The sequence below is a fragment of the Dryobates pubescens genome, chromosome 4 (genome assembly GCF_014839835.1).
Source record: "Dryobates pubescens isolate bDryPub1 chromosome 4, bDryPub1.pri, whole genome shotgun sequence".
Lineage (NCBI taxonomy): Eukaryota > Metazoa > Chordata > Aves > Piciformes > Picidae > Dryobates > Dryobates pubescens.
This window is the reverse complement of record NC_071615.1, coordinates 44,287,224-44,315,212: the sequence shown is the minus strand read 5'-3', so window position 1 is coordinate 44,315,212 and position 27,989 is coordinate 44,287,224. Positions and strand designations below refer to the sequence as shown.

Sequence of the window (27,989 nt, the reverse complement as noted above, 5' to 3'; positions counted from 1 at the left end):
TATCTAACCTGTTTGACACATTTTGATAAGTTCATCTCTGTGGCATTTAACACCTTGATCTCAGAAAGAACTTAAAATTGTGTGTAAATGTTAAAGGTGTTCTTGAAGTCAGGTAGGTTTAAAACTGTTGCAGAATCATGGTATTTATTCTCCACTGTTCTGTCTTTGAAGTGCAGAGCATCAACTCATTTTTTATTCTCTTAAAGATACAATGAGGAGACCATGTTAATAGCTGTAAAATCATAGCTGCCTGTAATCTTATTCTTTACATTTGTAAGAAGACCTGAATAACTCTACACTGGGAATTGACACTGTCAAATTCATAATGGCTTCCTTGTAATGGAAGGCTTGGATGGGAAACAGTTTCCAGTAACATTGAATTTATCTGTTTCTGGCTTTTTTAGCCACATCTATGTAAGAAAGATTGTGGACTTTTGAGAAAGCCAACAGAAACGTTTGCATTGGCATCATTAGTGAAGCAGGCTAGTTTCGAGGGAAGTGTAGGTTTTAATTAACTAACTGGGCTGACTTATATCAGCCAGTTTCAAGGGGCCAAGTGAAATACAAGGCAGGCACTCTGTGAACCTGGTGGTGGGCGAGCAAAATATGTGTACAGAGGTTCTGACAAAATCAGTTGTGAGTCTGGGGGAACTCTGTTTTGGCAGTTCATCTCAGTGTGATCATGCACAAAAAGGTGAGATTATTGTAAACCTCTCCAAGGGACTTGGCAATAGGTTATATTGTCCTTAGTCCTTGTAAATATGAATTTCACTGGTTTTTAAATATTTTGCAGGGCCCTTGTTTTCTTAACTTTTGAGGTATTTTGTTACTGGTTTTGAGATTAAACAGAAATAACAGCCTTGAGTTGGCAAGGGGAGTTTTGTCTTTTTACAATTGTGGCAACTATTTGGCTGAAGTAATGACATAGCTGATAGCAGGCATGTTTTTCAAACTTAAGTCTTTGTAAGATCTGGACACATACCCTACCCCATCAAAACATGCTATTTACAGCATCAGGGAACTCTGTTGGAGAGTCACAACTTCCAAAAAATCTTGACAATTCAGTCAGTTCATTTGGATATGAACAGGGATTTGTGTGCTTCATCAAGTACCAGTACTCTTGTCAGTTTTCACCTCAATTTCTGCCTGTTAAGTTGTGGCACAGTGGTGTAAAAGTAGCACTGGTCACTTCATATTTAAGATGTTGAAGAGTTGTTTAAATTTTACCTCCTGTAAGTCATCGGTTTTTCTTCTGAGACTATCTTTACCACTTTGCTCATGGTAGTGACCTTTCCTAGTCCATGTAAGAAAAAAACCTGCACTTGTAAAATAATGCCCCTGAAATTTGTTAGCACTTTTTCCTGTGTGCCCTTTATAAGGTGAAAAATGATATATTTTTTTTCACAGTGATTTAAGTCAGGGACTTCGTGAAAGTAGAGTTGCTTATGATAACTTCTGTGTCTTTTAGGGCAAGATTTATTGTTCTGTTATACAGTATGAAGATGTGGCATGTGTTTTTGTGGAGAAATATGTAGAACCAAGTTATATTATTGATGAAGAATACACTTACACAATGTATATGCCTTCTTTTATTATTCACTCCCTTTAAAGTACTTCACCAGGTTAGGATTTTGCAGTGTGTTCAAGCTTCAAGTTATTTCTGCATTGAGTGAGGTGTTTTAGTAATTGTAATTGGGTTCAGTATTCAGTAATTCGTTTTGTTAGAACATGCTCCAGAGAATATGCCTGGCTTTGTCTGAGCAGTTCAAAGATGGTGCAGTGCAGTTTATGGTCTCAGCCTTAATTGCACACTCATGCTATTTGTCTGGTTGCCCAGCATAAAACCAGTTGGGAATGTGAGAAATTTGAGATGCCAAATCGTAGAGATGATGAGTTGCGTAACCCTCTCTCGTAGGTGTTAGCACCCACACTTTGGTGTTTCAATAGTGAGACAGTGGGACCCAGAACAAAACTCTGTGGTGGTTCTTGTTAAAAAACCAAAACCAACCAGAACAAAACAAAACAAACCCCAAAAAACCCAACCAACCAAAACCACTACCAAAACCCCAACAACATTTTAATAGCAGTTCATGAAAGAAAACATTTCCAAAATCTCAACACCATAGTAAAATAAGAGAACATAACTAAAACAACCCCACAGCATTACAGAAAGGACATGGTGCTTTTCTGTGAAATCAGTGGAACATAATGCTTATGAAAAGAGACAAGTAATGAAGGCAGCTAACATACAGTGGGTGGCAATTTGTTCTACCAGATTTAAAGTCTTGCTGCAAAGCTAATGAGGTAGTGAGCCTTTGATAGTGCATGTTATTCCAAGAAGCAAGGGAGACTAGTTAGAGTGATGTTAATCAAACAGTCCTTTAATAATCTCTGCTTCTTTTTGCTTTTGTGCTATCTGGATATTTTTCTTACAATCAAGGGAGCTCAGGTCAGTTCTAGGCTTGAAGGCTCAACATCAGGGACTACTGCTACTTAATCTCACTGTAGCTGTTTGCTATCTTTAATGTTTAAAAAAAGGCTAATTATTTGGTGTGGTGGGTTGACTTTTCCCCCCCAGCATTAACTTTGCCAGACCAGCTCAGTTAGAAGCATAGCCTAAACCCACCACATGGAGTTGGTTGGTGGTTTGGATTGGTTGGCTTGGTTTGTTTTTTTAAGCCAGTCTGGGATGGTTGCACTCTTCTTGTAGTTGTTAGCAGTAATGTATATTCACCCTGTGCTCAAAAGTATTATGACTAACATCAAGAAAGTAACTTTAGACTCTCTAAATTGTAAGTAAAATACAGCTGTGGAGGAGAGAGTCAAAGGCTGCAGGGAAGAGGACATTACAGGAAACAATTATATGTATGTTCATTCTTGTGGTACAAGAGTGAATAAAGTGATAGGCATCCCCATGTGATTTTTAACTTGTTTGTATGTCAGGACATTTTGAGGGAAGAGAAGCGGACAGTGAGGGCAGGAGGTACCAATGGGAAGCAGGGCAAATAGCAAGGAAGGGGCAGAAGAGAGACAGGGTGATGTCTGAGGTTGGGTGGAAGATGAAGAAGTAATGCAGCTGCAAAGGAATGGATCTCTGAGATTTTAAGACAATGAGAAAAAAAGCTGGCAGTGGTGAGCAAATGTGTGCCCTGAATAGAAAGGCTGTGCAGTTTTTAGGGGCGTGCAGTGGGGCTGCCAGTGCAGCCTGTGTGCCCCTCTGCCTGGGAAAGGGCTGCTGGCACTCATGGCTGCTGGTACCCATGGCTGCTGGTACCCATGACACAGCTGGCCTGATTTTGGCCCTTTTCTGCTCTTCTCTGAGGGCCATTCATTGGCCCCAGCACAAGTTTCTGTGCTTTCTTTTTTCCTTCTGTTATTATAGCTGCGGAAGAGAAATAATATCCAAAAGTGTTCTGTATAGTTCCTGCTACAGTGCAGAAGTGAATGCAATGTTCTCATGACCAGCAACACAGCATTTGGTTGCAAGAGGAATAAAAATATATCAAGGTTTTCTTGACCACCTCCTTTTTTTGGTGGAATTGGGATGTACAGCACAATGGACTTGAAATACATGTGTCATCTGATACAGGGAGGAAGAAGAGCTAGACACACTGAAGAGAGATTGTAGGCAGTGCATTCCTTGTGTGTCTGGCAGCACCTACTGAGAGATGAGACTCTGCTTTATGCAGATGCCAGCAGGAAAATGTCTCTGTGTTTTTATAATATGCCCCTATAAAAGCTATGGGGGTTTCATCTTCATTTTCAGCTTCGGCCGGTATTATGATGAGCTGCTGGTGATCTGTACAAAGGTGGTGGACTCTTCATTAGATCCCCCCTCCTTGTCCTCTCCCACAAGTATGTGCATCACTGATGCAAACCAGCCCGAATTTTGTCTCCTTCGGTCTCAGAAACTGTTGTTTATAGATGGAGGTTAATCCCATTTAAGAACTGGATTAGCAAAGACCTAGTCATTTAAGCACAGATGCCTAAACTTGAGTTGAGGCAGTTCTCAGATAGTCCTGACTGGGATTAATGCTCTGCAGACATTCTGGATTGAGACAGTTTCATGGCAGGCCATGCACCACTGAGGTGTAAATCTTAGAGAGCTCACCATGACAGCTGTTATGTGCTTGGCCTGATAAATGACTATGGGCTTTGTAGAAACAAAGGCAAGTGGAAGATCTTTGTGTGTTGCATGAACCTGACTTCCTCACAGAAGTGAATTATAAAGATAACGTGGAAGATAGCCTATGCTTTGTTGTCTTTAGTTAGCTTAATACAGAGCATGGTGTGCTGGTAATTACTGCAGAATTTCCCCAGGCACCAGCAAGCTCTGCTCCTTTTAAGGATAATAGGCTTGGGGTTGCTGGTTAGATTGGCACTTGTGCTTTTATCCGTGTTTTCTGAACTTCTTTAAAGGTATTTATCTCTTTAGGGAAATATAAATAAAGGCATGTTAGTAAATCCTGGAGCCTGAGTTTTGCAGGAGTAAATGTGGGAAGAAAGATTAGGATCAGTCTGAGCTTTGAGGGGGTGGGACAGGGGATTCCCTGCTCCCTGAATAAAGACATTTTCTGCTTCAGGCAGTAATGTGACAAATGCACCTACTTCAAGCACAGTCCCTGTTCAGTTCAGTTAAAAATCTTCCTTAAGGCAGGGCAGATTTCAAAATAATTGTATTGTGTTTTTAAAACAAAACCAAACCCACAAAAAACACCAGAAGCAGCTAATCAGGTCAAACAAATGTGGCTACCAAGATAATGAGCTTTTAAACATTAACAGTGCTCCGAATTGTAGGATGAAGTGGGAACAATCCAAACCAAGGCATCTGCTTGGGGTTCTTCTGCTGCCTCCCCAAGTAGATGCTTCTCAGAAGTAAAAGATAACAGCAGTGCTAAGGGGAACCTTTTAGTTAAAGCAGTTTGTATTCTTTATAGTTAAAATGCAGAAGTTGCCCCCAGAATTGCTTTTGAAGTAATTAATAGAATATATTGTTAACGACTATGTAGTAATCTGTGCAGGAATGATGCCCAATTTCCACTGGGAACTTCTGAAGACTATTTGTGCCTAGCTCCTAAAGATACATTTCTACAATGGAGGGCAAAGCTGTGTTTGAAACCTCAATATGGTCCTATGGTTTTGCGTAAGAAAATTGCATAAACTGTGGGCATACTCCCTTGAGTTTGGTTTCAGAAATTTAAACCAAGACTACTTCTTTGTTAGATAAAAGCAAAACTTCACTGAAAAGGACAATGAAAACAGTGATTGGAAACATATTCTTTCATTTGAGTGAGAAAGTTAGCACTCGAGGGAACTAGACTGTGTTTGCTTTAGGGCTTTTGGTGGGCAGTGCTCTGCTTGCCCAGCATTTTGCTTTAAGTGTGTTTTTGTATGACTCCTCTCGTTGAGAGCTTCAGAAAGTAAGCTGAAGAGAAAGGAGAAAGCAAACCTCAGAGATGCAGAAGTATCAAGTCCCAGCTTAAGAGATCTAATCACTCTTGAAACATCTCAGAATTTGTCAACCATGCTTAGGAATAGCTACATTAAAAAGGAAGAAAGCTGGATCCTTTCAACACTGTAAATCATGGAAAGCAGTGAAAACTAGTATTTATGATTGGGATTGTGAAAGGTTGTGTGACAGTTGGAAATTACACCAGTGCTGATGTTTCAAATTCTTGTGTAAAGTAATGCAATACCGTGTTTATGAATGAATGAACAAATGATTGTGCTGTGCTAAGCATACTCTGCATGGCCAAACTGGGTTGAGCTATTCTATATCTCTTGTCTCCGCTTGTCTTGCTTTGCCTTACACAGTCCCATCTGCTTCAGTGTAAATACAGAAAAAAATCAATGTGGTGTATTTTTTGTTCCAGATACAGACCCACGTGTATTAGAGAAACAAGAACTTCAGCAGCCAACCTATGTTGCTTTAAGTTACATTAACAGGTAAGTGTGGCTGTTTTGTGTATCACTGACCTTGTTTGCGCAATATGTGTACGTTTGCATATGCTGAAATGTATACACTGCTGTATGCAGCCTGTTCGGTTTCAGGTTCTATGACACTATGATAGCACTTGTTTTTTGGAAAGACAGTTGAATTAAACTACATTTTTAAATCACATTTGTAGAGGATACAAGTAGGCATTCAGCTGCACCACTCTAATTTGATTTTAGCCTTTTTCTTGTGCAAAACAAGACGGTTTGGGTTTGCCCAGTTTTCTGCTTTCTTGTACTCCACACAAGTGAGTGGAGCGAAAAATGATTTTCATTTCAGTCACATGCAAACTTTTCATTCTAATTCTGCTTCATGTTAAAAATTAAAGAAACCCAAACAAACCAGCAAACTTTTCCAAACACAGAATCCATTGTTTGGCTGTCTGTAACATTTGATGTAGAGAAAGGGTGTCAGTGGAGGGGGGAAAAGAAGACTTTGAGGCATTGAAAGTAAGAAGTGGTGTTCATTTGGTAAAATGACTACATTTTTTCCACTGCATGAGACTATGATGATTAAGAATAGCTGGTATTGACTTGATTTCCTGCTTGGCAAATAAGTCCTGTTCTTCCTGGAGACAGTCCTACCCTTTAATGCATATTTTGAAATTAGCCATGACCCTTTTTAACACTTACTTCTGTTGATCTCATTTAATGTATAACACTTTTTTTTTTCAATACGTAGGCTTGGTATGTGGCTGTGTATTTTGGTATGTTTCCCTCTTTCCATTCTATATGTTGCTTCTGTGGTTATTTTACTTAATGTGGGAAGTTGTGGGTTTTTTTATTTTTTAAATGTAGGGAAAAGCTATTTTAAGACCACAGCAATTGCCTCGGGACTTGATTTGTCTGATTTAGAATCAGACCATTTTTCAAGTAGTTTGAAAGTGATGCCTCATGTAGATCCCATGATTTTGGTACCCTTTTTAAGTGAGTTCAGTGTGGCTGAGACAGTTTTAGTTACTCACTACCTATTTTGACCAATGTCTTACTTTTCCCAATTCTGATAAATAATTCTGCAGAACTGAATTGAGTGAATTGAGTTGTGTTTGTATTGAAATCCAGTCTGATTTTACTCACTTGAACCAGCTGCTATTTAATTGCTCTTTTAATTGTATCTTAATTTTTTTCCAAAGTGCTGATGTCTTTCATTGAACCACCTGCTCTACGCAGCTCAAGCTCTCAAGGGAGCAGCAATATCCATTACACTACAAGACATGCCTTTCTATTTCCCACTACATATGCCAGAGCCAAGTTTTGCTTTGTTGTCCCAGGCTATGAACTCAGATTTTGTGGCCTAATACATGTCATAAACATGTTGCATACTGTTAGATATCAAACACCAGATACTGCTGCACTGTTTTTAAACCCATGCTTTTATGGCTTCCAAGTGCAACTGAACTAAGTTCAGTTTCTGCTGTGAGTTCCAGGCCTTACAACAATCTTTCTCTGCGTTTGTATATTCACTATGTTCTACATATGCTGTACATTCTTGTGGAGCCTGGGAAAAGAGGAACTCCTATTTCTTGGGCACTGTCAGAATTGCATGATAAGATGTACACTTAATATATGTTGTGGGAGAAAGATTAACTGGGTGTACTTTATGCTCTGCCATTGCCTTGTTGTATGGTGACCATTATAAGCAAAACCAAACCAAAACATAAATCTGAGTTGTCTGACTTGATAGCTGGGAGGATGAAGTATTGCTAACTCAGATAGTAGAGGCAGAAGGGTACAGGAGTCTTTTTTCCAAACTGAAACATATGCTCATCTCTATTTCCCTTCTACCTCTGGTTATTCTCTCAGGCATATTAATACAGCAGTCCTGTACGTGCTCTTAAGTTCTGAAACAGCCTTCAGATTGTGGACGTCTGAGTCTGGAGATTTACTGCCATTAAAGCTTTCAGTAACTACACCCAGATGCAGCTTCCATAAGTGTGATCCTTGGGTAGACAGATAACATTCCTTTTAAAACCAGTGGACAAAATATAAATTATAGGTCATAATGGTTTGTCACTGCTACATCAAACACTTGCACCAGGCACTGGCTGAATTCCCACAGATCCTTTTCTCAGGTGAAGTTTAGTATAGCCTTTATGCAGGCCCCAGTATTGATGATTGTTCCCCACTTTCCCTTTGCTTTCTTAGTAGTCAGAATTGGAGTCAGTAAGGTGCAGTGCTGCCAAAGCAGATGCAGTTCATCTGCTTCCATCCTGTAAATTCAGGAATGGTCTGTCTGCAAGGATTTTAATGGTGCTACTACATTGGTACTGGCTGTGATCTGTCAGGAGTTAGTTGCAAATGAGCACGTGGGACAGCAGTCTCCAGTACTCCACAGAGGTATTTCCTTTGTATATGGGTCAAGACACCTTTATATTTTGTATTGCATTGAAATGAGGCAGTGCTTAATATTGCTTATACTCCTGCTTAGATCAAATGTTTAGTTCTGACTTAAACAGTGCTGTTTGTGCCTCTCAGTCTGTTGTTCTGAGACTTTGGTGACTGTGGTTCTTGAGTTTGCCAAGGCTTTTAGGCTTGTGCAGTGTAATGAAGGGAAACTGCTCAGTATTTGCATATTCTAAGATTTGTCTCGTGTGGATACTGCTGGTTACCTGTTAGTGAAGAAAGTAGCTTTTGTGGGAACAGGTTGATTGCTTTAAAAGATCCCAGCATTATTGGCAGAGGTGAGAAGACAACAGAGGTGTACAAGTACTTCCCTTGACTAAAAAAGGTAAGACTAAAAAAAATTGTTACGAATAGAAAGTTTTGATTCCAAAACTTAGTGAATGAAAAGTCCTTTGCAATTAAGTTTTAAATGAGGAATTTCAACTCTGAGATGGTAAGTACCAGTTATAGAAAGCATAATTTATTGGAATAAATTCCTTTCACCTTGAAAATGGAAAGTGGGAAGTGCCATAGTTGCTTTTATTATTGGAAGCATATACTGCAAACAGAACAACTAAGTGTGCACTTAATATAGTTTATATAAGAGATTTTTCTTAGGTACAACAATTGCTTTAATGAAAAATTTGCATCATAGTGGGGAAAAAAAAGAAACTAGAATGCACTTAAAACTGAAACTAAGATGCTATAGTAGTGTTTCTACTGCAGATCATGTAATAGCTGTATTAGGGAAATGCTGAAAGCAAAGACTATTGTAATCTTAAAATCTTTTAAAAGCTACCTAAATACTTGTAATTACATTAGTCATAGAACCATAGAATGGTTTGTGTCAGAAGGAACCTCTGGAGATCTACCAGAAAGGTTATCTCATAAAATAAGTGTTGAACATAGATCCTGCAGTTACAGCACACTGGGGTGAATATTTTCAGTGTTGCCTGTAAGCAGTCTGTTGAATGAGACTGTTGAATGTCCATAAAGTTTATTCTCATGCACAACTGGGAGCACAGACTTGATAGCATTCTTGGGTGAACAGTCCAGGGTTGTCCTCGCACATCTCCGAGCCAGTCCTAACATTTTTGCATCTCATTCTAGATTTTCTTTTTCACGAGAAGATTTTTGTCTCAATGTTACCATTGTAAATTCCTGTAGGCTGCCAGCTTCTCCCTCCATTTCCATTTCCTCTCAATGGTCATTGACTTCACAAGAACAAATTTCCCTACACTGCTTCCTTTTATAATACCACAAGTAAAATCAATCATTTCTATGAGCGTATGCATTTGTGAAAGGAACTAATTGCATGAAAAGTTCTAACCACTGCAGACTGTCCCTGTGTCTTGTCCAGCTCACTAATACTGCTTCTACTATTGCCTGTTTTTTCCAGGAGCAAAATTAACAGCCAGCACCATAGGATTTAATGCTCATTTGAGAGTTATTTTTAAAAGTGGTAAGTCCTTAGGTAGTGATACATTTAGTATGCACTATGTTACTGATGCAATAGTAAGAAAAATGATTTGGAGGCAGTGCCCTTTGACATCTCTGTGGTTTCTTAGCAGAACATTCAAGCTACATGATACTGATCCTGTATTTCTTTGGCCTTGTTGGGGTTTTTTAAGATACTTTGCTCGGTGCCAGATAGCAACTGAAAGTGCTTCTTTCTGTACAGGAGGTTCACTTTTGTCATGCATTGCTTCTATTCATATCTGTTCTTTAGGGTTATCTTTTGCACTGTGCTTAGAGGGTTTCCTCTGACCTTTGGTTCTATGTATGCATTTAGTTATAACAGTTACACATGCTATCAGTGTTACAATTGACGTTAAATCTTCCTAGCACAGCATTCACAGCTTTTGCAACATACTGCACTTTCTCCTGTGGTTCTGCTTTGATGGATTTCTTCAGCGGTAAGTTAATCAGCAGTAGTTAAAGAAGCTCATGAAAGACTGTAGCCTGTCAGAGATAACTGGATATGCCACTGAAAAGATCTATAGAACATTTTGTCAGCAGCAGTGCAAATCCTGTTGCTTCCTTTTTTCTAAGAGTATGAGCACTAAGTTGTTTGAATAGCATGTGGAAGATCGAGATTCAGTTTCCTCCTCTCTGATCCTTTAGAAGTGTTTTAATCATAAGACTATTAACTGATTTGGGGTAAGACATCATTTCTCCTCATTGCTTCTTGATGTCTGTGTACCATCACTGGAATGGTTGTTGGAATCAAAGTCAAGTCCTAATACTGGAGAGAAGCAAGTTTGTTGCTCTTAGTTTGCTTTCTTAATGGATGATTTTTCAGAAAGCAAATACAAAATGGAAGTATTCTGAAACAGTGACCATCTTCCTCTAGAATAAGTGTTCACTGCATCATTCATTTGATAAGCAGAAGATCAGACTTCAGGTCTTTCTAATTCAGGCTTCACATTTCAACTTTGAAGTTGTATTATTGAGTGGTACATTATCACACAGTATCACACAGTTACATTATAGATCAACTGACACATGTTAGACATAAATATATGGAAAACCCTTGAAAACTGACTTTTAATCTCCAAATACTTGACTTTTTGAATGAAAAAGCAAGTTTATTTTATTACAACAGTAACTAAAGGAAAACCATCATATATTTTTCAGTATAGCATATGCAGTCTTCATTCTTCTGCCATGATACAGGAGCAAGAGTGGTGACAAGAAGGACTTTTCCATTTTAAGAATCCTATTGGAGATCAGTTTTTCTGCACAAGAAAATCCAAGCCAGTGAATGCAATTAACTATTGCTGTGCCACCTGTTTAGACTTGCAACATTTTATAGTGCCTAGTACCACAGAACTTGCCCTTTGTCTTAAAACATAACTTTTCCTTTCTGTAACATGATACTGTCTTATTTGAATTGAATAGCACTGCTCTGTAAAAGTGCAGTGGTTTCCTCAGACTGCTGACTGTTGTCATGTTGAAGGCGCATGCCTATGCTTCCAGTAGCTGCTGGGTTGAATGTGGACGACAGAGTACAGAAATGAAGGGATCAAAGTAACATGTCAGTTGCCAGATAATATTTTTTTTCTATCTGAGCTTATTTTTAGATTTGCAGTGGCCAAGTAGCTCATGTGTTTTTATTCATGTAGCCATATCTTTATGCTCTGCTATTTGACTTGTTCTGGAGATGGAACAAGACAAGCTTCAGATGCTAATTCAAACAAGATGTGCAGAAATGAATGTTAGTTAGGGTAAGGGGAATGCCTTTTGGTTTGGAAAGATTTATGCAGTTGTCTTTGTTTTCTCTTTTTTATCAGTTTCAAGCTAAATGAAACTGAAGATTTATATAATGTATAGCTCTTTTATTTTATGTCAGCAGTGAAGATCAAAAAGCAGATTGGCATTTTAAGGGAGAACTCTAATACTGTGCCCTGAAATAGAAATTACATGATGAATTAAAACATGTAGGGACATTGAAAGAATGTGGGGCTGGAATTTTCTTTTTAATTGAGAGGTAATTATGTTTCTTATGGAAGACTCAGGGACAGAAAGAATTCTGTCTCATGAAGCTGAAGTGAACAAAGTGTTGTCAGGTCAGCATTGTCCTCATACATATGCATATGCACACCTCTGTGTGTGTAGTTTAGTTAGGAAGCACTAGATCCATCAGTACAAATCCTCAAGACTTTCAGGAGTCTTGTCTTTATTGGCATTTCTTCATCATTTTTACGATGTGGCATTCCAAAACAGATGAAAAAGTCTTTTTATCTTTCTGGCACTTTTTGTCTTGGTCACTCCTGTTTCAATCCCCATTCTTCTGCACGGATCTCTTGCACAGGTCACTTCATTTTTGGGAGGCAGGGGAGAAATTCTTTACCTTGCAGTAAAAAGGAAGGCATTTCTTTTCTGAAGCGTTTAAATTTGAGCATCATTTGAGCATCAGTTATGCTTTCAGGACTGTTTGCTGTATGAAAAAAAAATTGTATTCAGATATTTCAGTGTCATCTCTGTGGGGTAACAGGTCTCTCTGCGTGTTTGTGTGTGTGATGGCACAATGAGGACCTTATGAGACTGTGGTAGTAACATAGAGAGTCATAAAATGGTTTGGGTTGGAAGGGACCTCCAAAGGTCATCTAGTCCAACTTCCCTGCCGTGAGCAGGGACATCCTCCACTAGATCAGGCTGCACAGAGTCTTGTCGAGTCTGACCTTGAATATCTCCAGGGATGGGGCCTCAACTACCTCCCTGGGCAGCCTGTTCCAGTGTTTTGCCACCCTACGGGTGAAGAACTTGTTTCCAACATCAAGTCTAATCTACTCTTCTCTAATTTCAAACCATTGCCCCTCATTCTATCACTACAGACCTTTGTAGGCAGTCTATCTCCATCCTTCTTGAAGACCCCCTTCAGGTCTCCCCGAAGTTTTCTCTTTTCCAGTCTTAACAACCCCAGCTCCCTCAGGCTGTCCTTGTTGGAGAGGTGTTCCCAGAATATTTTCATAGCCCTCCTCTGGACCCACTGCATCAGGTCCATGTCCTTCCTGTGTTGAGGGCTCCAGAACAAGCATCAATTCTTCATATTGCAGCTTTTTGTGATACAAAGCTCTTTGGAAAACACAGCAATATGCCATTTCACACACTCTGCAGAAATAAGAATTTGTGGAAACTCTGTTGTGAGTTGATTCAGTGCGAAGGTTGAGGATAAATTTTACATTTGTGCATTAGTTTCCTTTCAAGTACAATCTGAGATAAAATGGCTAAAACCAGTGACTGTTCTTCCTGTCTTCACCATTCAGAGAAATGGCTGCTGTGTACAGCTAGTTACTTCCTACTCTGACATGGTTTTAAATCACTGTCAACAGCAGCAATGAAACACTGCATGCACAAGAGAAAAATACAGGCAGAGTAGGTAACATTTTAGGAAAGCCCAGTGTTTGGCTACAAGCTTCTTGGTTTAGTTGATTAGGTGGTGTTGGATGATAGGTTGGATGCAATGATCTTGAAGGTCTATTCCAACCTGGTCTGGTCTATTCTATTCTATTCTATTCTATTCTATTCTATTCTATTCTATTCTATTCTAAGCTACATGTGATGACTTACAGATTGGCAAATGTACCTCCCCTGGAATCCCAAGGTGGTCCAGACCAGCTGTTGGTAATATTTGACTATTTTTGTACTTGATTTTTTTTTTTTTTTGGCTAAAGTTTACTTAGCACTGGGCTTTTGTATAAAAGTAGTTGTGCTTCTTTTGTAATTTTACTGACTTTTTAAAACAAAGTGGTGCTGTTTTATGGTAATGCTGTATATTTGGATCCATTGCAAAAAGGCATGCATAAGATTCATCTGCAGTAGGACTGAAAGGGACATTTGCAAATAAATTCAGTAGTTCAAAATGCAAATGATTGCATTACTTTTCCTTCTTTATTCCCTCCCTATATTAGATATGTTAATACATATTTTTTCCTACTTTAGATATGCTAGTACATTGCATATTCTTAGATTCCTTCCAGTAATGAATATCCCACTAATTGGTAATTGATTAAAATATAACAAACTGCATTCTGGAATTGTTCCTCCAAGTGCCCATGGGCACTTCATGTTTCCTTGCCTTCTTCATTCTCATCTTTGCATATAATGCTTCTAGGTATGGGCTCCCACACATCATTTGCAAAGACTTGTCAGTATTCAGTGAGGGAGGGGAAACGTGAGCAGCACAAAGGCTACGTAACAGGATGGAGTTGTAGCACAAACTATGTCTTTGTGTCTTGGTGACAATTAGAAGTAGGAGTTTAGAGGTTGTGTACCAAGGCTAAGCAAGTAATGCTTTAGAACAGGCTATAGCCCAGTCTGGAGATTAGGTGCAGATGAGAGAATATTCTTAGTGCTGGCAAACTTGGCTTGTGAGTAAAGAATATTGATGTCATCTTCCGCTACAGAGAATCTGCTCCAGTGTGTTAGTCTCAGCCTTAATTTTAATTAAGTATTTTTGTGGTTGAGTTGACCTCTCAATTTGATTTTGAGCCAGAGAGAAACTTTGTATATCCCCCCACTTCCTCTGCAATACTCCAGTGTCCCAAGAAATGGAGACCAGGTGGAAAGCTTGATGGAGCTGGCTTCTACCCTTATCTTCCTAATGAGGCTGGGGCTGCATTCAGGAGGCCAGCAAGAGAATTTCGCAGGGTTCTCTGACAGGAATAACACAGGTCCTAGCAGTCACCAAGCATCTTCAGTACAGAGCCAGAACGAACCTGCATTGTGCACTGGAATCCCAACTACACTTCAAGCTGTGGAAATACAAAATGAAAAAGATTAAGGCTGAATTCAACTGAAAGCAACTGGTTGATTAAAAGCAGGAACGAAAGAGCAATGAGGACGTCTGTTATGGCAAGGAATTAATGAAGCTTGACTGCCTTGATTGTGAGCAGCTATTTTGTAGTAAAGGAACTTTAAATATGATCAGAAAAAGTAAGAAGAAGAGGTTCCCATGTACCTGAATTTTATTTAGCTTGTGATTTTCCTTTGGAGCTGCTCTCATAATCTTGCAAAGTGCTGTTAGTGCTAAGAGGAAGAAGCCCTGGCACATCCAGGGGGAGTTTAGGCTCAAGGTGAGGAGAAAGTTCTTGACTGAGAAGAGTCATTTGCCATTGGAACGTGCTGCCAAGGAAGGTGGTGGAGTCAACATCCCTGGAGGTGCTCGAGAGGGGACTGGACGTGGCACTTGGTGCCATGGTTTAGTCATGAGGTCTGTGGTGACAGGTTGGACTTGATGATCTTTGAGGTCTCTTCCAACCTTGGTGATTCTGTGATTTTATTATTTTCCTAATTAGTTATTTTTGCTAAGAGGATATAGCATCAAATGAGAAAATAATTTTCAACAGTGTAGAGATATATGCAAAACCACAGGACTACCTTTTTTTGTGGTCTTGGTATGATGGTATGAATGAAAAAACAGAGGATAGATTGCTCTGATCTTGTCCTTGGATTGTTCTGAACCTTCCTGTCCCCACCTCAGAAAGTAAGACAATGTGCAAGGCTGGAAAAGTGAGCAGAAATAAACTCCTGAAACTGGTGTGCCTACATAGGCTACTTCTAATACACAGCTCTTTGTACGTGTTTGTGACTAGAGGTGGGCAGTTGCATACCTTTGATTTCTGAAAGTCTATCTCTAAATGTCTAATCCAGTGTATTTTAACAATAGTTGTTGTGCATGTTTGCATTACATATTAAGTGACCTGTGTTGGGTTAAGATAGCCTGAAACAGTCAAATAAATTTGCTTGGTTCAGCAAGCAAATGCTATTGAAGGCAGTTTTGTTCAATTAATTTGGCTTGCTTATTCAATCAGCCTGACCAATTGTACTGTACTCTTTTAGTCTTAATTTCCCTGAAGCAATACCTTTGCAGACATTAGATTGCTTGTTCTAATTTTCCAGAGAACAAAGAAAGGTGGTGTGTTGTTTGGGTTGGTTTGGATTTTTTTTCTTTGTTGTTGTTAGGGTTTGGGGTTTTGGTTGTTTTGGTTTTAAATCAAGCACAACTTCTTGCCCCAGGTGGTGTATAAGGATACAGGCAGGGGTGGAAATAATTCCATTTATAGATGTAGATGGTTCACAGAAGCAGACAGTGCTGATTTGCCATTGGTTTGCAGAGGAGTTGTTGTGCATTTGCCTTCCATGGTTATTTAATATGAATTAATTTCTGATTAGAGCAGCTTTTGTAATGGATGCAAAAGATAATGTAAGAGAGAGGGCAGTAGCTATGGATTGGAGTGTGTGCTCTACAGCCTTGGCAGTACCATCTGTAGTACCACAGATGTACCACTTACCACTACCATCTGGAGAGGTATTTTGGTGAGACTAGCCTCATCATCCTAAGTTTGTATGACAGCCCATGTTAAGTTCTTTCTCCTGTAATGTGTGACCTTCCATTTTCAGCATACCATGATTTCTTTGGTGTCTGCTGCTCCGATCTGCTGTGGGGAATAGAAAAGATTTGAGTAATTTTCCTTTGACTTTCTTTTAATGCTGTTAGACTGAGATTACTGAATCTCTCAGGGGTTTGGTTGTTTCTTTGTTGTTATTACAGCTTCTCCTCCATATATTTTTTTTCTGCTTTTCCTTAATGTATCAAGTGTGTCAATCTGTATTTCTAATGAAACTGAGGTAATGAGACCTGCAACCTCAAGGATTGCTAACACTTCTGCTGCTTTCTGATCCTACTCTCTACTCTGCTCTTCCTGCTGTTCCCAGTCTCTTCAGGCATCTGCCACTGTCTCTTAGATCCCCTTCTGTACCTGGCTGGATAATGCTAGGAGTTTATTGGGTTTGAAAACAATGTATAATCTTGGTGCACCATTACAAGCTCTTGGGATGGAGGTGCAGAAAGAGGCAGGTTGTTCCACAGTTGCATGTAAGTAACATTTCATGCTTGCCACCATCAGAGACTGACATTGTGCCTTCAGTCAGAATTTGTGAGTTGGGAATAGGTTGGGTTTATTACTTACTTCTGTAGTATGGATAGAATCATAGCATGGTCTGGGCTGGAAGGGACCTCCAGTCCCACCTCCCCTCAGTCAGCATGGGCATCCCCAACTAGATCAAGTTGCCCAGGGCCTTGTTGAGCCTTACCTTGAATATCTCCAGGGAAGGAGCCTCAACCATCTCCCTGGGCAACCTGTTCAGTGTTCCACCAACCTCATAGTAAAGAACTTGTTCCTCATATCCAATCTAAATCTGCCCTTCTCTAGTTTGAAGCCATTGCCCCTCATCCTGTCACTGCAGCCCTTTGTAAACAATCTCTCTCCATCCTTCCTGCAGCCCCCTTCAGGTACTGGCAGGCTGCTCTCAGGTCTCCCCAGAGCCTCCTGTTCTCCAGGCTGAACACCCCCAGCTCCCTCAGCCTGCCCTCATAGCCGAGGTGCTCCACCCCCCCTGATCATTTTCATGGCCTTCCTCTGGACCCTCTCCATAAGGTCCATGTCCTTCCTATACTGAGGGCTCCAGACCTGTACACAGTACTCCAGGTGAAGTCTCATGCGAGCAGAGTAAGTGGCATAATCGCCTCACTGGATCTGACGGCAATGCATCTTTTGATGCAGCCAAGGATGTGACTGGCCTTCTGCGCTGCAAGTGCATACTGTCTGCTCATGTCCAGCTTCTTATCCATTTGCACCCATGAGTCCTTTTCCACAGGGCTGCTGTGGACCACTGCTGTTAACGTCCAGTTCACTCATAGTTCCTGTGGTGGTGGTGCATTCCTTGAGACTTTGTGGTAGTAAGTTGTTTTTTAAAGCAGTTTCCTTCCCTCCACTAGCTTCCAATGTGAAACACTCTTAATAAAGAGTGAAGACAAAACCCACCAAAACTAACCCCTGTTCGAGGAGAGTCTATGCATTTATGTGTGACTTCCTTTTCTACTGTTTCTTTTGTTATTTACCAAAAGTTGTTAAGCAACTTAAACCAGGTTAGTGGGCAATGCTATTTGCAAGAGGTAGCTGAACAGTTTCTGCCCTTTGTGTAGAAGATTATCACAATTGATGCTGACTGCTTCTGCTCTTAATGTGATCTTTGGGATCAGACCAACTAGAAGTATTATGTTACCTATGTTGAGATCCTGGCAGTCCCTGAATTTGCACTCAGTATTATATAGCAAATATTTAATAAAAAGAAAACCAAGAGTGTTACCATTTTCAATAATGAAGAAATGCCTCTTGCTAAGTGTAATTCTCATAATCTGCTAAATACACTGTAAAAATGGCATTTTTTTTCACTTACATGCAGGGGAGTACTTAGGTTTGCTGTTCCCATTAATATTTCCTTGTAAAACATATCCATTTATTTTTTAAATAGTTCTTCCACTGATTTCTCTTTCACAATTCTTACTTGTTATGCACCTAGAGATTGACCATTTTTTGTTGCTGTTGTTCATGTTTAATGTAGAAAGCTGGAAAAAGGATTTGTGGAACTCTGTAGTGTAGTTATGTAAAAATATTATATTCTTTCTGCTAGTAGAAGAAACAGACATACTCCATGTAGTGCAACCTCATTTACTCTTATTGGCACCTAAGGTCCTGTGCACATAATTGATCATGTGCATTGTAAGGGCCTGTGAAATGTTGCTGGGAGTTTTGACTTTGCCCACCTGGTTCTGTTAGAGCAGTGTAACTCAGAACAGCTAGGCTGGAAATTGTGTACGCTACCTCTGGTCTACTGGAAACCAGCAATACATCCCTTTCAGTCAGTACTGATACGCCTTTAGATTTAGGGCCAGTCCATTAAGGGCCCTTGACTGGAAGGGCTCATTGACTTTGTGTGTATCCATCTTGAAATATGTTATGGGAAATCTGGCACAGTTTCTAATTGACTTCATTTACAAATCTGATCTGCACAAATGAGGACTAACCAGTCAGCAGCATGTTGCTTGAGAGAGATCAGAGCTGACTGTCTTCCTACATGACTCGGACCATTAATATTCTGAAGCTTATGATTTCTTTAACAGTATTTTTGTGCAGGGATCAAATCATTTCCCAAATGGAATGTACACAGATTTAGTTTTGATTTCAGACTACAAAATTTACAGGATTTTGCTTACAAGATATGCAATATAAAATAACAGCCCACATCCTTTCCCAAAAGTATAGTCATTCTAGGGATGTTTTATTTCAGCTATTCATTTAATATGATTGAGAAGCAAGGAAACATTACCAGTAGTACAAGTTTTATAGGAGAAGATGTCATATGTTTAACGAGCTAGGCAATTAAGTGCATTTTGGCTTTGTATTCATGTGATCCATAAAAGATGTTCAGTTTCCTCATTATTATTTTTCCTTTCCCTTCGCTACCTCAGTGATGGTATATGCAGGCAGAAATATATAGCTTCATAAAGTCTGGGCTTAGTTATTTCACATCCCAAATGTCTAAAAATCATGCTGGGCGTTTTGTTACACGTGTTGTGATGAAAAGGCTTACAGCTTCTTAGTAAATGATTATGATGGGGGAAGAAAAGAACTATGGCACAGAGGTATTCCATCCACAATGCTTGAAAGTAGCTGCTCGGCAAAAATGGTAATAAAGTAAAAGTCCATTAACCGTGAACAATTTCTGATTTGTAACAGCAGTAATTGTATGCATGCTGCTTGTCAGTGCCTGTTCTCACATATGGTATAAACCTAAAACATTGCTGTCTGAAGAGTTCTTCATTTTTGCTGATGTCCTCATTTTGTTTGAGACATCGTTTATTGGGGCAGCATGTAGGGCGCAGAGAAACTTTTCACGGTGAAACCTGAAACTGGATGAAACAAACCTGGAGGTTGGATCAAGTTCACAAGAACATTTGCTGAGGTTTCGAAGTCTGGGTTGAATTTGCAGCCAATCTGTGCTCACTTACTGCGCCTTGAAAGAACCACAAGTGATGTATTGGTTTCACATGGTTTGCCTGCAGCCAGTTCACACTGCTGGGGACTTCAGCGAAAGCTGGACATGGCTTGCTCAAACTCCAGTGGAAGCGAACCAAGGCCCGTGTAAAGTGGTTTAAAAAGTCAGGTGTAGTAAGTGGTTTCACAGCATCATGAGGTAGAAAGAAGAAAGAAAGGAAGAGACTTGTGCTCCCAAAAGCACCAAGAGGAAAGGCCAGCCAAAGCAGGATCTCCTGACACACTTGAGAAGCTCCCACTTGGTCAATACTACATTGCAGTACAAGTATCAGGATTGGGCTGTGCATCAAGGCGAGGTTTTTGTTGATGAGGAGGAGAGGACAGGGAAAGGCTGATGAGCTAAAGCAAGGATAGCTTCCTCTTGCAGGTACAAACATGGGAGTCTTGTGGAGGGTTAGTTCTAGTCAGGGAAGAAAAAGGGAGAACTTTTAATTGTGGAATATGAGTATTTGTGGGGGGATAAAATACTGCATCATCTGAGTTACAGGATGACTGGAGGGAAGTTGTAGTAAGGTGCGAGTCGGGCTCTTCTCCCAGGCAGGCATGGCCTGAAGCTGCACAAGGGGAGGTTTAGGTTGGATGTTAGGATGTTAGGAAGCACTCCCTCACAGAAAGAGTGATTAGACACTGGGATGGACTGCCCAGGGAGGTGGTGGAGTCACTGTCCCTGGCGGTGTTTAAGGAAAGCTTGGTTGTAGCACTCAGTGACATGGTCTAGTTGATGTGGTGGTGTTAGGCCATAGGCTGGGCCTGATGATCTCAGAGGTCTATTCCAGCCTCAGTAATTCTGTAACTCTATAAAGGAGAATTCAAGGGAGGAGATGCACTAAGTCCATGAAGAGTTCTTCAGAGTGTTGGGTGGGGATCAGCATCTCATTTTGGCTGTTAGAGAAGGGAGGCACTAAGTTTCTCATTGAAGGGTTATTTCTGGATCCTGATTAGCAGTTGTAAAAGAAAAGCTTCTTCCTTTGAACTGTCTCTAGTAAATATAACCTCACTTCTGGGTGTCGCTTAAAAACTGTTTCCTCAATCTCAGAAGATACTTGCTGGTATTGGTGCTTGTAGCTTTTCCTTGTGAGCACTGTGTCATGGGAGAAGTCGCATGGATGCATGTTAAAATGTCTGGACCTTGGTATTGTTCTGAGGTAATGCTGCTAACAAATAGCTCCTTTTTTTTCTCTCTGTCAACAATGCTGAAATCAAACTTAAAACTGCTGAACTTTGGGTATAGTTCCAAGGTATGTGGAAATGCATTTGGCAGAAGAAATTCAGTAATAAATAAAAAGTGATCTCCCAAAACATATGCAGGAATCCTGCTTTCTGGGAGCCCACCAAACTTGTTCCCAACCAGAGCTGTGGAATCTGCTGGCCACTTTTTACTAGGCTTAACAGCAGAGTAGAGTTCTTAAAAGCTAGATAAATTAATCTAATCTTCATCTAATAAACTTCTGGCCAGACAAGAAAGACTTAAATGAATGCTTAGGGTACTGAGGGAAAGGACTCAGCTGCTAAGTACTGTCTGGCACTGCAGCCCTGGAGTAGCCTTGGCACGTAGATGCTTAGAGAAAGCAGATTTCCCTTGTTTTTGCTGGTCACAGGCAATTTGTTTTCTGTCCGTGTCATCTAATGGAAAGCTCTCTAAGGCCTTCTGTTTGGCACTCAAACATTTCTCACGATACTTCCCAGAACTACTCGTTAGTTCTTGAGGAATTCACTAAACATCTATGTTCAAGTGCCTTGCTGTAATGCTGCCTTCAGATCGGTGGAAGGTGCAAAGACCAGCTTAAGGTAGGAAGAGTTCTAGGAGAAACTCAGAATAAGAATCACTCAAATATCCAAGAAATCTCCTAAATTAAATCTTCCAGTTAGGTCTCTGGCACCTGTCTCATGATGATATTGTGTGCTGCAAAGGCAGGCAAAGGCTGTGGAGCTGCAGTTCTGCAGTTGAGATTGGTAGTCATGACAGGTATCTAAAGGGATGAATGGCTTTGGTCTTGAACAGAGGATCTTCACATGGGTCCATGTGCTTATTTCAGTTGCAGACCAAAGTTTTTTGCTAACTTGCAACAACTACTCCACAGTATCTAACTATTGTGCCAGCTTTCAAGTGGCAGATGCTGAACATTTGGCTAGATAATTACAGTTAGTTTGGGGTGTCAAGCCTAAAAACTGTGCATACAGAAAGAGGCAAGACTTTTACATCAGAGCAACAGTTTACAGAAAGCATTTTCATGATCATATCTGTGATACAGCTTTGAGGAGAACAAAACTGGATAGTCCCCAAGAAGCAATTCCACCAGAGTGGCTTAGAGCTGTAAGAAATGGCCACCATTAGCCTTGTAGCTCTTGCTGTCTGACTGCATATTTGTATTCTTTCCCCTCTCCTGATTTCCTGTGAAAACAAAAATTAGTGCAACTCAGGCTGTGCCTCTGTAGTGTTTTTTTCCCTGAATTACTTCAGAGCATTTTTAGTTCTTAGTACATTGAAACAATAGGAACAGAGACAATGACTTAGATTTGATTTGGTGAGATGCTGTATGATTTAAGAAGTGTCATGCCAGTTAAGAGGTGGTGACAGGATAGCAAAGATTCATCACTGTGAGGAGAAGCATGGAATCTCATCACTTTGAAGGAAGAGTGAAAGGAGAAGAGAATGGGGTCAACAAGGAGGCCATATTTGCTCTTTACTCCTCTTCATGCTTTATAACCTTGAGACTAAGCCTATGTGTTTTTCAAATGCTGCTAGCTGAGTTACAGAAGAAGGAATGTGTTTCTGTTGTACTTGCCTTGTTCAAGACTGTTTCAGTCACTTACTAAAGAGAAAATTACTGATAGTAGCCAAGTTAAGATGAACGTAAACTTTCAGGTCTTCTGTTTATCTTGTGTGAGTGTGAAATGGGAAACCTTTTCTGTGGAGATAAGAGGACAAGGAGAATAAATATTCTCTGTAGCATGTAAAATACCTAAGTGTGGTTTTCCTCAAGTACTTTGTCTTAGTGTACCACAAGTTGCAAACTGCTCTTTCCTTGCATCATCTGTTTTTTTGGGGGAAAGTCAATAGTGGAGGTATGAAGCTGTGAGTCAAGATACAGAGATTCTGTTCCCCATCTCATCAATTACCTGCTTTGATCGGAGGCAAGTAATTTTTTTGCCCCTGTGTCACTTCCTAATCTGTCTGATGCTTTGGCTGACTGTACACAGATCCCTCCATGCCTTTGATAAAAAGTACTTTATATCAGACAGGTGGTGTTGTCAACTGTATCTCTCTAGTTGGTTTCTGTTCTTGCAGCATATTGAGAATTGCAGTTAATAAGCTAGTCAAATACAAGTATGCTAATTTAATTTTAACCAAACAGATGTTACTTTAGTTCCATAATATGTAACATAGGGTTTAGTTTTTCAAGACTGGACAAGATGGGCAATTTAACATGAATTAAATGCAAAAATTTCCACTAACTTAAGTGGGGATTCTGCTGTGGTTTATATAAAGGTTTGGTTAGTTTTTCTGCTCTCAGCTGTTCATTTTCCTACATATTTCTTCTCCTTTGGCAATCTGGTTTAAACAAAAACCAAAACTATCAAGGTGCTGTGTCAAGGTTTGCTTTCTAGTAAATGCCTGCACAGAAACATGCAGCTGTGTGAAAATGTATATGGTGGGAGACTTCCTTCAAACTTCAAATTCTTTGTGCTTGGCATTCGTGTAAGAGCTTAGATCTGTTGGCCTCCAGAGCCTGCCATTTGTGAGAAAATGGGCATTCCTGAGCTTGAATGTGTGGTATGTACACAATACAACTAAAATTAGGCTCTGTGAGCCTCAATAATTACATTCCAAAAAAAAATACCAAAATTAGTTTGTGGTCATTCTCATCTTTTAATTTCTTTTTTGAAGTGGTGATTGGTAAAAAGCCCACACCTCAGAGTATCATTGTCCTCACTTAATATATTGTCCTTAATTCGGTGGAATTAGTGAGATTGAAATCCTACTGAAAGGAGAATATTTTAGTCCAGATGGCCTCAGCTTTGTGTAATTTACCTTTTAATGTGTGGCTTGCCAGCTGGGACAGCTTTGCTCTGGGTGAAATTTGTGCAGCCATCAGATACTTGTTACATGCCTGGAAAGAAAACTGGGAGCAAGTTCTGGCTTATGCTAATAGTTTGCTATCGCCACATGCTACCACTAAAGCAGCAGCAAAAAAAAGAAAGAAAGAAAGAAAGAAAGAATTACACTTTTCATTTTTCTCAGCAGTTAAATTACGAGTCTGAGCCTTGTAAAGATGAGATATTTTTCCGTTAGCTCTTTAGTACTGATGAAGCAGGCAGCGCTTTAATCGCGAAATCTTTTCACCTTGTTAAAATACCGCTGTTCTTGTTGAGCAAATTAAGTTATAAAATACTGGATGCAAGCACCAGGCATTTCCAGACTTCAAATAAATTTTCAGACAAAACAAACTAAAACATTATGGGAATTTGCTTTTTAATGCTTGGGTTTATTCTTGTTCTATTTTTGTTCCAGCAGCTTTGAAAAAATTAGACCTGACTGGTTCTAAAATAGTGCTACACCATTCTTATAAATGTCCCAATAACAACAATAATTAATATCCCCACATTTGCATTTTAAGCCACTTCATTTCCCTAGTCATCTATTACTTGGATGTAAAAATTCATTTCTAGTCAAACCTTGGCACAGAGTACCTGAATTCCATACTTTTTACCAGATGTGAAAATATAAGTGAATGAATTAATCTTTTTTTCCCCCCAATTAAAGGGTTCAATAAAGTATGAGTTAAATTTTGGCCTTGTTTTTCTAAATTGTTTTCATTTTTGAAAGTTTAGAATAACTCTGATTTTAAAAAAAAATTAAGGGAGGTAGAGAGGAAGGAGGGATCTGCCTCATAGCTGTTGTTACAACATGAAAACTGCTGCCTTCCAGTATGCCAAACAGCCTCAGCTCTTTGGTGATTTCAGAAGAACACTCACTAAGTACAGCAGAGTACTGTAAGAAAAAGAGTTGCCATCTCCATTTGGTCACCATTTAGAAAGGCTTAGCTGCAGCTTGTGGTAGGATGCTGATCACATCTGCCTTGAAGTAACTTCCAAGTGCTCAACTCAAGCCAAGGGCCTTGCCAGAGGTGTAGTTTCTTCAGAGTAATGTGTGTTCCTGTCTTCACTGAGAAAATTATAAAAGTTTTTTACTTACATGCATTTGTTCTGGAGACCCTGCCTACTACAAAAGCCTGCAGTTGAACCTTTGGGAAGGAAGCTTCTTGAGTCCAAGGTGAAATTTCTGGTTATTGAAAGAATGACCCACTGAATGACAGATTTAAAATTATACTTGATGAAATACAAGTTTTATCCTCTTTCCTTATTTTAGTATTCATTGATAGAAGAACTTGAGAAATGTTGAGGATATTTAAGAAATAGTAGAAGCACCTCCTGCTTTGGATTAGTGGCCACACAAAACCTACCAGTGTGTCAGCCAGGGCCCTACCTTGTGACACCAGGAGTGGATAGGCAGCAGTTTCATACAGAGCTTAGGGGTGATTTTCCTGCTGCATTGCTACAAGTGTGTTGTGTTAGTACTGGGTTTATACCAATGAATCATGTCTACTTAGTAGAAAAACTTTTTCTTCAAACCTGACATATTTCATGCAAGTATTTGAACTGTCTCCCACCAGGGAGTTTTCTGTGCAGAGGTACTGGCCGGAAGTTACTTGAAAGCTGGATGTGACTCAAGCACATTATTTTCACTTAATGTGTGTTGTCACCACCTGAAGAAACTAGGACAAACAGAGGCATGTAATGACCAGACCAGGTTTGAAGCCTGCTGTCAATTGCTTTTCTTATTACTGACTTAGGCTTTGTTCTTCTCTGAGCTGAGGTTTCAGATCTATCTTTGAAAGTGGTATTTTTTGAAAGACATAAATGTATGGATGTACCTTTGTGTCTGCAGAAGGAGCAGAATAGGAAGGGAACAGTGTCAACCTGTATTACTGAAAGCATGTTCTCTTCATGAAGTGCAAGATGCACTGCTGTTCGGGTCCCAGATGCTTGTCTTTACAGATGCTTGCCCTTGATGTCTGGTCCACTTCCTGCCTTCCATGGAAGAGGACACAGGTCTACTAAGGCTGTGTTACATTGATGCAGTCTTGGCAAGCGTAAAATACCCGTTGGTTTAGCTGAATGAGGAGTTAGGCTGATACTGAGCCTGAAGAAGAAAGAGGAAAAACAAAACCAAAACAAAAAAAAAAAACCACACGAACCCACACTTACCCTAAATGCATCATGATTGGTATACAGGAACAGACATTTCAGATTTATCACAGAAGTGAGAGTACTTTGCAAGGCCATGCCCCACCAGAATGACAAAAGAACAGGCATGTTGCGTAATTTGAAACTCAGGATTCCTTCCCATTTCTGTCTCTAGTGGTTAGAGCTCTTCACTCTTGCTGGATTACAAGTCCACAGGGACTTTTTAAAACTACTTATTCAGACTTTACTGGTTTGGATGTACAAGAGCTAGTTGCATTAAGCTGCAGCTTGGAAAAAAAACCTGAAACCATTTTTATAGCATTTTTAAAATAACTTTATTAAAGGATAGCATAGAAGATCACAGTTTCTCTATTTTTACAGCTCTGCCTTGAAAAGATAATAAAGCTACTACAGAGGACATGTATTAGGCCGGTGATTAATGTCTCTGTGTGTTACAACTTGAATACTCTCAAACCAACTTTATATTGGTATGAATGAAAATGTCACATAATGAAACCGCAGAGGAGGAGTACAGTGCTAAGAAAATAATGTACACTGGTCTCTCACTAGGTAACATTTTACGTGTAGCAGAGTGGGATAAACTTTTTTTGCCTTCCATATGGGGATCTTAAAGTACTTAAGATCAAAGAGGAGCTCTGTTTTGATAGAGTAATTGATAGAGGCTGGGTAATCCCATTACCCAGACCTTAGCAGGAAGCTGGGGGGCTTTGCATGCTGATGAATACAGTGGAAGTTTTAAAACAGTTTTCCAAGGAATATTCTCTAATCACAGATCTGTATTTTAGGCACTTGAGTTTTAATAGCTTGATTTTAAGATGAGATCCAGTGCTGAATATCTAAATAAATGTTGTTATTAGGAGGGAGATGGTAAGACAATCTCTTTTTCTTTAGGGAAAGAGAGATGTCTTTTTCTAGACATTGTTCAATGTCTAGATGTCAATTTAGGTTGGAAATGGTCCCCAGAGGTTTTGTTGCCCAGGCCCTGGCCTCAAGGTGGGTTAACTTCAAAGGTAGTAGGGGTTGATCAGGATCTTGTCTCTTTGGGCAGCCTTTTCCAATGCCAAGGTGCTCTTGTAAAACCTCTTTATTAAAAATGGACATTTTATGTGCTATGTTCTGTCCATTAACTTTTTCCATTTTAATGTGTATGTAACTCCAAGGAGAGCCTGGTTCAAGGTCCTAGCTATACAAAACCAGCCAGCTTGCTCAGTTTCTTGGCACCTTTCATGGTCTAGCCTTGACCATCTTGGTGCTTCCCCGCTGATCTGGCTCCTATTTTTTCTCTCTCCCTCTTTGTTGGGGTTGCAGAAGTGGACATACTCTTCCAGATCTGTCCTTGCAAGTGCCACAGAGAGAGGAGTAAACACTCACTCAGCCTGATGGCTGCCATTGTACTAAATGTAACACAGGCCACGACTAACCTCCATTGCTGCCATGATGCACTCCTCTTGCCCACCAGCATCTCCAGGTGTTTTTCTGAAGAGCTGCCATTCCTCCAGTTAGTCCACAGACAGTCCCTCAGGACAGGGTTCTTCTGTCCCATATACAAGACTTTGCAGTGGGTTTTGCTACCTGAGAAACATGCTGGGATCAGGGTGGGTACCAACAGTATCTTTTGGAAGACAAGATTAGGACTGTAAGTGCTTGACAGAGATTTATTAGAAGTACCCAAGCTTTGGTGCTGCTGCAGAGGAGCTCCACCAGCTGTGACTTTTTCCAGATCTCCAGAGAAATGCTGCAGACAGGAGAACATTGTGAAAGGAAAGCCATGTATTTATAAGCTGTCAGTGGGAGAAATTTCATGTCTTTCTGTCATTCTCAAGGCAAGTACAAGTACTTTGCCACTGTAAAGACAGTGTTAGAGAGCTGTGGATGGCTGTTGCAGAGCTGTGGTTGTTTTCTTTGAAAGGAAGAGAATGCCACTTGCAGGGAGTTAAGATG

General features: G+C 40.0%; 1 protein-coding gene across 1 annotated transcript in view; it reads left to right on the top strand.

Moving 5' to 3' along the window:
* The window catches only part of JAZF1 (JAZF zinc finger 1), a 195,372-nt gene that overhangs the window by 102,737 nt on the left and 64,646 nt on the right, over positions 1 to 27,989 (top strand). The window contains exon 2 of the mRNA XM_054161204.1: positions 5,874 to 5,946. Coding sequence (XP_054017179.1) covers positions 5,874 to 5,946 — 73 coding nt within the window. The remainder of the gene's footprint in view (positions 1 to 5,873; positions 5,947 to 27,989) is intronic.